The 12577-nt window shown below is 35.9% G+C and overlaps 1 protein-coding gene across 1 annotated transcript in view; it reads left to right on the plus strand.

Moving 5' to 3' along the window:
• LOC135990990 (adhesion G protein-coupled receptor A3-like) overlaps positions 1-12577 on the plus strand; it is a 272534-nt gene that overhangs the window by 229460 nt on the left and 30497 nt on the right. The window contains exons 16-17 of the mRNA XM_065639202.1: positions 417-540; positions 8017-8162. Coding sequence (XP_065495274.1) covers positions 417-540; positions 8017-8162 — 270 coding nt within the window. The remainder of the gene's footprint in view (positions 1-416; positions 541-8016; positions 8163-12577) is intronic.

Below are 12577 nucleotides of genomic sequence, written 5' to 3' on the forward strand. Positions count from 1 at the left end.
AATAGGAATGTATTGTACTCTAGAAGCTGCTAAATATTAATTAAGTGAACTTAATGCAATGACTTCTGATCTTCGGCTTCCATTTAATCCTTTAGAGATGTCTTGTTAAAATTCTGCATATCTGAAGCTATGCAATAAAACTTTTGCTTTTATTACTCCACTTTAAATGCTTGATTTGATGGAGGAAACTTTTAAGTCAGTAGATGCTTGTCAATAGACTCTTTACAATTTTTACCGTTTATTTTACCTTTTACCATGGATTTCACTGCTGTATGAATCAGGCTCTCTCCTATACGTATATTGGTGAGTAGGTGTTAAAGAATCAGAGAATTTAATTCTACTTAACATTTTTTTCAAAGCTTGATTTTCATAATTGATATGTTGGGGTTTAATTTTGAAATGTGATTTTTCAACAGCACAATCCGAATAAGTAGAAAAGGATGGCACATGCTTCTCAACTTCTGTTTCCATACTGCTCTTACGTTTGCTGTCTTTGCTGGTGGAATCAATCGCATTAAATATCCAATTATATGTCAAGGTGTAAGTATATGCCTTAGTAATTCTTACTAATAGAATGAAAACCTGAAACTGTATCTTTTAATATAATATTGGTATTACTCTTTGTTTTCATATATTGTTCCTGGATCTTAAGTTCTTCAGAATAAGTCATCATTATAAGCATGTCTTTTAAAGTCCAGCACTGGGAGTGTTCAGGGTTTGATTGTCACTTGAGCTTCTGTGGGAGGCTGACCAATGCATTAACTTCTCTGCAGTTCAGATTCCCTTATTTTTAAAAGATACTTGAAAATCATAGTATCTCTCTGTTCTATAGCATAGTTGAAAACTATGACTCCCAAATATTTCTAATGTCCTTTCTGACCTTTGGATTGAATGTGTGGAACTAAAGTTACTCCTGCTTTTTTGTAATATATATACCATTTCTCTGAGGGCGGTCCTGACTTTACTGAGTGATCCCTAAATATATACTTGGGCGACTTAAAGTTTATACTATGATTATGTCTTTTAATTACAACTCAATCTAAGGAGACAAAGCAGACCAGTACGCTTGCAATTTATGGACCCCAGTTTGCGCTGCTGGACTATTTCACTTCTCTTGCTTCATCCTTTCTGGATATATAGTACCAGGAGATACACAGGGAGGGCACAGCTTCAGCTGCTCTGAGTATAGAGGTTGAGTCTGTAGAGTGCGTAAATAGAGTCATTTCAGTCATCTTCTGTAATTCCTGATGAGAGCTTTTGCAATTTGTTTGTCTTTAAATATTTCTCCTCTCAGATTTTGTAGAAGTGCTCCAGATCTCATGAATGTTGTTGGCATTTACCTGTAGTAAAGCACTTTATAAAACCAACGTTCTCCCAGATATTTTGCCTCTCAATTATCTGGTTCTTCTGGTTGGATTGAATGGGTGTAAACAGCTAGAATCATCAGCCAACATCAGAGTCACTGCAAAACTTGCATAACTAGAGTAAGAGTTTTCACTCCAGTTTTCAGTGGGATGCTTTGGAAGCCTTTTGTGTATACTTGTGCAGGACCATCAATAAACAGCATATGTAGTTCTGTAAGCACCTGTAACATTCTATGTGTGAAGTCGACCTATGTATGTTACATGGTATTCATTTAAATATCACAGTTGTCCACTAGATTAGTCGGAGATAAATATCTCACAATATCTAGGGCATTTTGTCATAATTAATCTGTGAGTTCCAGCAAATTGTAGAATCGCTTACCATTGTTTTTCGTTGCAGTTTGCAAGTGAAGGTAGCAGATTAGTTTGTAGGGCAGCCATGGCCATGTAATTACATCATCACAATGACCATCTGTTGTTACAATCATTGTCTCGTTATTTACTTTGCAGATTGCATGGTAACAATGAAGTATTAACAGCGATAATGAAAAATTGATTGAGATAAATGAGTTATTATTAATCTGTTAGGAGTAATACACAGACTACAGGAGTATCTTCATTAAATGCATTATCAGTGAAAACTGTTTCTTGCTATGGTATAGGGCCAAATCCTGAGCTGCTGAGAAACATGCACACTTAGAGAAACTGAATGGATCCATTCAGATATGCCTTCTAAGCAGTTTCATAAAGTTATTTATTTATCTGACACCATGCTATATCAACAGACAATATCATCTGCAGTTAAAATATAGGAAAGATACAGGACACACAAGACACACATAGTTCTCTTGTTCCTGCTAGAAAATGTCTGATATAATTAGGTAGGGCTAATGGATGTAACAGTCCAAACAATCTAAGACAAGACCTCTACAGCTGGTAACACAGGCTGAACAAACATTCACTTCCAGGACATTGTACCCCACCACAGACCCTTTCTTGCCTACTGACAGCGATGTTTTTCAAAATTCTGTGAGTCCCAGTGCCTGCCTTCTCCTGTGATAACTCTGAGAGGATTACTCTGTGCATTAATATTCATTATGCCAAAGCTAGGATGAAGGGAGGTCAGACCTACTAATAGTTTTCTAAGAAGCTCACACATTTGAACATTTCCCATTGCTTGTGTAAGTGGTGGTGGGATGGACAACACTCATTTTCTCTGTGTGTGGAATATAGCAATACTTGAAATCACTCAGCTTAATGAAACGTATTTTTATATAGCTGTTTGGGGCTTGTGTGTCCCTCAAGTATCAGTTTTGTCTCTTTCTCCTTTTTTTCAGTTATATGCCATGCGTAACACCGTTAGTGTTGCTATAGCACAGGTATCTTTCCATCCGCTACAATTCGAAATGCAGCTTCACCCTGCTGCAATGTAATTTGCACTTTTTGTTTCCTGAGTGCATAGGGGAAGATTTCAAGTGCAAGCATTTTCTGTCCTAATCACTGAAATGTGGTGTCAAAGCCAGTGAACCTCCACTTTTCTTATTGTAATTATCCCTAAAACTTTCACACAAATTTCACTGCAACATCCTTAGCCAAGTCAAAAGGGTGATTTTAAAATAACTTCAGCTGGATAACTTCTCCTTCTAAATGAGGTGTCCCAGTCTCATTTTAAGCAGCAGGAATTAATGCTATGGAAATGGACCCATCTTCTGTGATAGATAGCTGAAAGAAACTTTCATATCTGCTTCAAGGCAAAGTATTGCACACAAAAATTACTGTTTTCAGAGATGGTAGGATGTTTATTTTTATGTGGAATCTAAAACTCCCTTTTAAACCCGCATACCTGTTTCAGAGAGGATTTTTCTATAGGCAGTCTCACTTGTGTATGTGCTATGCAGTCTTTAAGACTGATAAAGAAAACTGATGTTAGATTACTGGTCTGGAAGAGTTGATTGCTTCTTCACAGATTTCCTGTGTGAATGAGGTTATATCTATGGACTGTTTAGATTACATACAACACTGATTCTTGGTGTGACTGAATGCTGGCAGTGAATGTAGAATCCACAGTCTTGAGCTTAAGGCAAAATCTTTCATGCAAGACAAAGGTTGTATTAGGCATTGCAGAATGGGATCAGTCAGAGATGGTACACTAGCCAGAAGGTGCTTGAGCCTGCTAGTGGATGATGTAGTCAGCCCCTTCCATCTTGCGGAGCTAGGGTCTCAGATTACTTTCCTTCAAAGGGCAGAAGGAAGCTTATTCCTTTCATGTGAGGAATGAGACAGAAGGAGACACTACTGTAGCTGGATCACTCCCCGTGTGCAGGAGGCATTGATTCTGTACCCTTAGTCAGAAAGACTTCGATCTCTTGGCGCCTTGCTTTCCAGGAGAACATGATAGTCATGAGGCTGTGGATACTAGGGGATGAAACTGCCAGCTCAGCGTGTTGGAGTATGAAGAATAGGCTTAGGGGCACACAACTGAGGAGACAGAAAAGTTAGGGAGTGAGACAGAATCATAATTTTTTATCCTAGTGACCAGTCACTGAGTGGTATGAGCACTTTGATCACATCTCCAAGAACTTCATACATGGTTTATGAAATAGAAGCTTCCATGTAACATTTGGCAAGGCTCAGATCTTCTTTCTCCCTGATGAGTGTCATATGTGAAGCTGGTTGTGAATTCCTTTCTGTAAGGCAGTAAATCTTCAGCAACAAAGGCAAAGCCTGTTCTATACTAGCCAGTAGCATGGAAGTTACAATACTATCCTTGCAAATCTAAAATTTGGATTTGAATTCCGTTAAACTAAGGAGGTCCTAAGGCTATGTGCCATGTCTCAGGTGGGAGCTGTAGATACAAAAAGTATTACAGAAAGATGAGGAAAAGAGCAGTTCTTTCTGCTCTAGTTTTTTTGGTTTGGGGTTTTTTTGGTTTTGGTTTTGTTTTGGTTTTTTTTTGAAAGAATGGATGTAAAATTAATTTACTACGATGAAGTTTTCCAGTTACAGTGTCTCAAGGCAAGAATGCTTTTTAGGAGTTCTTGTGTGGTCTTTGGTGGGAAAGGTGCTGCAATATTCAGCTCTGCTGAGACAGGAACAGAGCTAGTCATATGGACAAGCAAGACTAGGAATTAGGTGGCTAGGAACTTTATTAGCAGCAATTTATGATGGCTAAAGACTGCACATAATGGAGTTAGGTGTGCATGCTGTGCTGAATATTGTCCTTCCTGGTCTCAGGTACCTGACTTCTGGGTCTCAACTTCTTGCTCTAAATTTTCTACCTATTGAGGAGTCATGGGGTTGTTCTAAGGCTAAATGTTTTTAAGATCATGAGATATTCACATCCGTTGGTATTATAGACTGCACAGAAATTCCCAAATACCTTCATCTCAGTGAAAACACTCACTATCAGTGCAGGATTTATGATTTAATTGGAAAGTCAGTGCATTTTCGGATCATCCTTTAAATAGAACTGGCTGACAAAGGACAATCTTATCTCAAAAATTATTACAATTGGGGAAAAAAAAAAAGATTAAATTAAAATCAAGGGGAAAACAAAGAAATTTGTGTGCGAGTTAAAGCTGATGAAGAGAGCTTTTTCTGCCAAAATGCTTTGCTTAAATGTGTATTCTGGTCATTACCATAGTAACTGCATGGTGTGGAACTTAAGTTACCTCTAAGGTACTGAAATTTATTGAAGGAGCACATACAGACAGCATCTTCTTACTGTAGAAAAGAGTAATCTTCTATTCAGTAGGCTGGTGCTTACAAAAATAAGTTCTGAGAGCAAAGGATGTGGAAAAAATGAGTCCAAGGAAACAAGAAAATTTTCCCCACATATCTGTGGCTATTAAATAGATTTAGGTGCAATGCTGGCTTCAACGCATATGGCATGACAAGTTCTTTCTGTACCATTTGTCCTGTCAGTGGAAAATCTTCTTATGAATAAGGGTCATCATTGTAATATATTCAGTCATAATCCTTTGTTCTGTCCAGAAAACTTAACTCTTCCCACACAAATTTGTGTGAAGTATGAAAGTTCCACTTACAGTGAAAATAGTTTTAAGTGGTATTTAATGTGTATCTATTTATTGGCCTATTAAAATGTAGAGGCACAAATGCAATAACAAGATACAGGTGAATTCATACTCTGGTTCTTTAGTGCATAAACCTGATGTTTACGTGTGCTCATAGAGTTCAGTGAGAATTTACTGAACAAAACTGTTTGCCCTGTTCCTCTTTCTGTTGAGCTGGTATCTTGTGTATTTCTAGCATAGGACTCAGATGTCTTCTTAGCTTAAGAGAGCTAGAAAGAGGTGCTCCTACTGAAGGGACAAAAGAGTGAGTAGCCACAGCCCCTAAGTGCAACAGTGAAGAAGATGCATCTCCATGGCATGATTGATGTCAATGTGGAGTTATGGGGAAGTAAGAGGCAGAGAGCAAAGCCAACCACTTTGAAACACTGAATTTTCAAGACGAGCTGTGACAAGCATTTCTTTACTAAATTTCACTGATGGGTGAATAAAAAGCAAAAATTCTAGTCCAGAAAGCATATTTTGTGATGGGAAGTAAGAAGCAAAATCATCACCACACAGAGAAAAGGGTACACTTCCCTTTGGAATTTAGTATAACAGCTCAGTGCATCCTTCCAAACTCCAGGTTTTTGTTATGTCATATACATTTTATTTCCAGATTGTCAGCATTGTCCTTCAAATCTGTCAGTCAGGAGGAGGTCCTGTGTCATCAAGATATATCCTCTTTTCCTTTAAGCAAGAAATGCAAATATTTGGAATTCTTTTTTTGAGAAAGAAAGCGCCGTATTATTAAAGAGTTAGTACAGAAGATAACATTTCTGTCTCTTGTCCATGTTTGTTTGATTTGTCCATGTATCACAAGGAACTTAATTGCTGAAATATAAGCATGCTGTGAAGAAATGTAATTTGACTAAGGTGTGGCACAGCAATGATGTTTTCAGTTCAGTTGCCTCCTTGAAACTTCAATAAAATTGTTTTATTGTACTGTTTTTAGTAATCTCGTTCACTTAAGTGGCTCATCATTTGTGTATATATGACCACATACGGTGTCAAAATTTCACATGTAGGTGCCTTCTCACATGGAATTCATCCCTGCTGTTCATATTCTTGTGGACACTTTGGCGTACTTGTGCAGAATAATTACAGAATACATAGTAGCAGTGCTGTGCTGAAATGAGAAAGAGGTTATAAATCAAATCTCTAGAATTTTTCCAGTTCTTTCTCACAGTTCTCACCTCCTTTTTCTCCTCCTTTCTCTTCCCTTTCTCCTACCTCCTGCCTTATTCCTTCACTCTCCTCCCAGCTATATTCATATTCACTGCATCCCTAGAGAAATGCTGCAAGCTGCATATGAATTAAGTCCAGACAGCACTAGCCACTGAACTGGCAACGTCTGCCAGCTGATGGTACAAAGTTGTCTCATTCTCTTATTTCTGCTTCTTTTACCTCAAGCGACAACAGCTATGAAGGCTTAATACTCCCTTGTCTAATGTGTCAGACAAGTCCCAGAGAAAATTACAGAGTGTTCTGTTAATGATATTTGCTGCTATCTTCAAGTTTTGTGCTACATTACTAAATATAAACAAAATTCATGGAATTTTTTTTCTTTACCCATCAATTATTTTGTTTTAAGTTGAGCAAAAATGAACACCGGTTCAAATAAATCATTATAATATATTTGTGTTAGCTTTATTCAGCAATTCTCTGTATTCCTTAAACATTTATGTGCTTTCCAATTATAGCAATATTTTACTTGTCACTGCAAAATGTCAGGTTCTTGCTTCAAAGGTAACCTCATTTTATATAATCAGATGGAAACTTAGCTGATGTAGTAAAGCATTGGAGATTGGATAAAATTCCAATTAGTGTTTCCATAGTAATTAATAACAATTGCTAATATAAGAGAGATGTTAGTATTTTAGAGGTGTTTGTACTTTATTTTACTTTCAAAGATAAATACACCAGTTTCTTGGAGACAAAATGATAATAACACTGTTGAGTCTTTGTATTTCCCTTTAAGGGAGGATGCCAAGATCTTTCATTTAATTTTAGAAATTGTATGGCCAAGTTTATAAGTGCCTTAAAATATGTCTAAAAATAATCCGGTTTTAGGCAAATAGCACTTGATCCCATTACAAGAAGTCAACCCTGGCTATATGCAACTGAGAGGGAACTACAACAGGATATTCCTGAAAAATGAAAGGAAATAGTAGCAAAAAGCAGCAAAAATGCTGACCTCTCATTAGTTTTTAAATTGCATTGTCATGATGAGCTAACAGAGCTTGCAACACAATCTAAGCTTTGCATCACTTTAAATTCAGATGTAAAAAGTTGTCATTAATCAGGTTCTTAGAAAACAAATGTCTTTACAGTCTTGGTTTCATAACATACCATCTGGTATCACAGATATTATCTATGATAGGTTAAATACTAGTTCCCATCTGGTTCTTAAAAGTGTTTTCCCTGGTTAGAAATAACCAGAGAGAAAGACAAAAATGATGCTCTTACAAATTCAGTTAAAAAAATCTTTTTCCTGTACCTTTATGCAGTAGGATTCTTCTAAATCTCTTGTTTTACTGATCCATTTACTGCCTTGTTTAACTGTCCACTCTTTTTTTCAGGTCGGCATAGTACTACATTATTCTACACTCTCTACTATGCTGTGGATTGGAGTAACTGCCAGAAATATTTATAAGCAAGTCACAAAGAAACCTCAGCCATGCCAAAACAGTGACCAACCTTCTTATCCAAAGCAACCACTACTCAGGTATGAAATATTAGCTCTACTTTAAAAAAAAATATTCCTAAAACATGTACATTTTAAACAAATTTTCTTTCCATATTCTTTACTTTTTACAGACTCTAAATAGGATCCATAAAGAACTGAGTTACTTGGGTATATATAAAAATCTGAATATTTATTGTATGCTAATAGTTTACTCAGGAGACAGAAATATGCAGAACTGGTACTGGCTAGGTTCAGATACCTTTATCTGAACAGGAACAATTCAAATGTTCCTGTTGGTTTCTTATGGAGGAAAAAAACCTGGCTTGCTTCTGGGTTAGGGTATTATTTAATCATCAGAAACTACGCTATAATGACTCTCCCTTTACCCTTATCTATTCTGCTGTAAATTTTGCCCACACTTGTATTGATTGCCTACTAACCGGACAACAACCTTCCTCATACCACATCAGAGATCTAATGCTATTACAGGAGCGACTGAAAGTCTGGACTCCCTGTCAGCTTTCTAGATGGAGCAGACTAACATGTCTCTGACAGCATGGCACGTGTAATGCAGTAAGAATTTTAACCGTATGCCTATGAGATGATGAAACTTCCAGTCAAAATAATCAATCTGCATAGGGAGGAAAAGAAAAAGAAAGAAAAGAAACAAACAAAAAACTCAAACAAACAAACAAGCAGCAACAAAAGAAAAACACTTACTGCAAACTAGGATTTCTGACCAAGGGCATGAGAAAATAGATTCATCTTTTTTGACTTTAGCTATCAAAAATTTAGGTATTAGCCAAAGTTATTCAGTGTCCTTCTATAGATTTTGGGGGGAGACTGAGACAGAGAGGAACTTCCAGAGAATTTTTCCCATCTGTCTTGGGTGTTGGTGTGAAGACAGAATATATTGTCTTATGGAGGTGCCTCTCCCCACAGAAAATGAAAAGCCTGAATGGTCAATTTAGAGTAAAGACCTTAGTTTTATAGTGAAGGACAAGAAATACAAATTCTATTTTTTATGGCTTTCCTGTGAAAAATCCAGATCAGCGTATTCTTTTAAACAGACTTAGCTTATTTTATTTTAAACACAAAATGTTTATTAAGTAGCATTTGATGGTAGCTGTGTGAGGTTGTGTCAACTTGTTAAAAGTCTATAGGAAGATGAATTGTGTTTTACTGACTGTTGAGTGAAATTTCTATTAACGTAATTAGTTTTCTGCTTTTTAAAACATTTTCTTTCTAGAGATGAAATTGATTTAAGTTAACATAACATTTGTATAGTGAAGGGAAGAGGAGCCATATTGAACATAAACTTTGTTAGGTGTAAGCAAGAGGACATATTTTCACGGAGAGTGTGACATTGCTAATCCCTCATTTACTATACCATTTTTCACAAATGACAATTTCACTCATCCAGTTACTAACTCATGGCAAAATGAATAATTGCCAATTTTCAAATACTGCAGTGTGGTTATTAAGGTGGATAATTGTTACAGGTTACATAGACCCAGCATAATGTATGTTCTTCAAATTCCAATCTTGTTTGAGTCAGAAAACAATAGACAATCAGGTAACGGAAAAGATTACTCTAGTTAGGATCTTGGTTGTATGAGTCACGTTGAGGTTCTCAGACAGTGGAAATAAACAGTAGGTATTTTAAGTTTAGTAATAGAAATGATAAACCTTTTAGCTGTAAAAGAACATTAGTATAATTGTTTAATAGCTAAGTAAAATGATTCAAAGTTATTTTTCTCACTCAGGGCACAATGCATCCTAGAGACACAGGCGCTGAAATGTCTAATATGATTTCGTAATAGTTAGTACTAAATTCAAACAAGTAAGGATCAATTTCATTTCATGTAGAAAATGGGCATAGTATATAGAAAATTCAAAATCACTTTAAGCAAGGAAATGGCAAACTCATGATTAGTAATTGTTGTTCTTTTAGAAAGATAATGATAATTTTAATGGGCATTTTAACTTTTCTGGTTTCAATAAAATTAAAATCAGAATTATTCTGTATCACAATATTTCCATAAAATCCATTTAGGATGCTTATATTTCAGTGTAGTCATTTATAGGAAATGTTTTAACTAGACAGTGCTCCTGTATCTAGAAACTGATGCCAGCCTTTTTACATATTGTGCCTCAGGTACGTAAGAGGTAACACTGCAGTTTGTCCAGGTCTGGGATAGTGTGAGGAAGTGTTTTTGTTTCCATTTGACAGCAGCAGTTTTTTCAAATGGAGATTGAGTTAAGCTTTTTCATATGTCAGGACCATCAGTGCATATAATATGGTCTGCAAGACCATTTCAAAAAGGAGGTAGTTTGTCAGTAATCCCTGTCTATAGACCTAATTTGACAAACACATTCATATGTTTGTTGAACACAAACATATGAACGTGTTTGGAAAGAACTTTACACTATACTGTTCTCCTTCAGTCCTTTCTGGTAATGGATGTATTAATACATGATAGACTGGGTTTCCCGTTCATATATGAGTGGTTTTGTGTTCTCTGTATATGCACTTACTATAAGAGGCATAAGGATATATTTTGTGAGTCAGTAAGTGAGAACTACTGCAAAAAATTAATACATAAATATATGACATGGAATTCACCGAGAAATGGTAAAAATTTTCTCACCGCATTTTTTTCAAGGAGCTTGATCCACTCTTAAACTTATCTGAAATAGTGGAAATAAATACCAAAATGTCTAAAAGGAGACATTACCCATTAGTAGCAAAGAATGGTTGCTTGTAATTACGAGTTGCTTCAGTTTCTCTACCTGCTATTTGCATACTCGTTTGCAGATGTAAGACATACGAGGTATACTTGATCTTTTCCTCCTAGTTTTCCTTGAGCTTTCCTGTTACGTAAAATGGTGGTTCTCTATTAGTTTTTACTGTTCTAGATATGGTGATCAAACTTGAATTCTTTCTGCAGTGAAATTTTACTGAAACTTGTTCTCAATGGCAATATGATTTTGAATATTACCTCTTTTTATACATTAATCATATTCTATATGATACATTCTATGTTATGCATGATACACTATAGTATATATTATACATTATATATATTATCTGTTAATTATAGAGTTAAAGCTCAGAGCCTATCACTTTGGTGACTGGAACCAAGTAACAATTCTGGCATTTTTCACTAAATGTGCCTGGATGCTAATGAGGTGGATCAAATTAATTCATCATTGAATTTTTTGCATTGCAATGCCGAACGCTAGCACTTCAACAGATAATGAAATTACTTCCTGTAAAATATACTCTCTGGCATTCTTAATAGAAATAAATAATTCTATCTGTTCATCCCCTGTGGACACTTGTTAAACCTGGCAGAGTTTGGCTTCTGACTCATCTGAAGTCAGTTTTTGCCAGCAAAGACAAAGAGGTATGCAAGGTTCAGCTATTACTTGCAATGTACAAAACTTGTTATCAGCCCAAGCTGAGACACAGTATTAGTTTTTATACCTGACACGTGCATGCATTTTTCATGTGATGCTCTGTGCACATACAGATTAGATAAGAGTACAGACCAATTAGAAAATGTTTCTGAAAGATATTCTGTTAAAATCATTTATTTCCAGAAAGAGAGAAAATAATTAGACTGAGAGCTGGGCCGGAGACAGATAATTAATTCACCTTTATGTCAGGTTTACGTACAAATATGACACCCAATTGCCTGCATCCTTTTTTATTCAATGAACATTTTGCATAGTAACTAATATGGCAAACTTCAGATTACTGAGTCCAATATCCTGTATCTGTCATGAAAAAACATTAATGTGCGTAAATGTGGTTGCAGAATCAACTGCGAATTGGATAACAGTTGATGTTACTGTCTCTGCTGAACTTCATCTTGTTTATTGTGTAACGTATCTTGATAAGCTTTTAAAAAGGTTCTTACTGAAGTTGCGTGGCTTCTAGGAAAAGTACCTCCTGCAATGCCTTACGAAAATTGTATATCTAGACATAGCAGCAATTTAGGAATAGAGTGTGCGTCCTCTTTGTATTCAAAGTACTAGGCTAAGTACTATGGCTATTAAAAATGAACATAGAGAATCTTGGGAAGATCATCACTCAGGAAAATTAAATCAGTTTTCAGCAGCACACTCAGAGCACCTACACTCAATAACACTGGCTTCAATTCCATTATCTTATTGTTTTCAACTTTAAATAATTTTGAAAGTGAGGAATCATTTTTAGAATGAAAAAGCTGTTTGCATATTTCATATATTTTGAAATGTCCTAACTGCTTTGTAGAAACTGTCCTTTAACTTGCCCACAGAACAGGCCTAGATATAGTGGGTGAGAACTGAAGTGCTTCAGTTGAACGGTAGTATCTGCTAATGGATGTGTGTGTGCATATATATAAATGTGTGTGTCTGTCTGCTATTCTATATGAGCTTGTCTATGGGCAAGTATTTGTACATCA

This window comes from Caloenas nicobarica, chromosome 7 (assembly GCF_036013445.1).
Source record: "Caloenas nicobarica isolate bCalNic1 chromosome 7, bCalNic1.hap1, whole genome shotgun sequence".
NCBI lineage: Eukaryota > Metazoa > Chordata > Aves > Columbiformes > Columbidae > Caloenas > Caloenas nicobarica.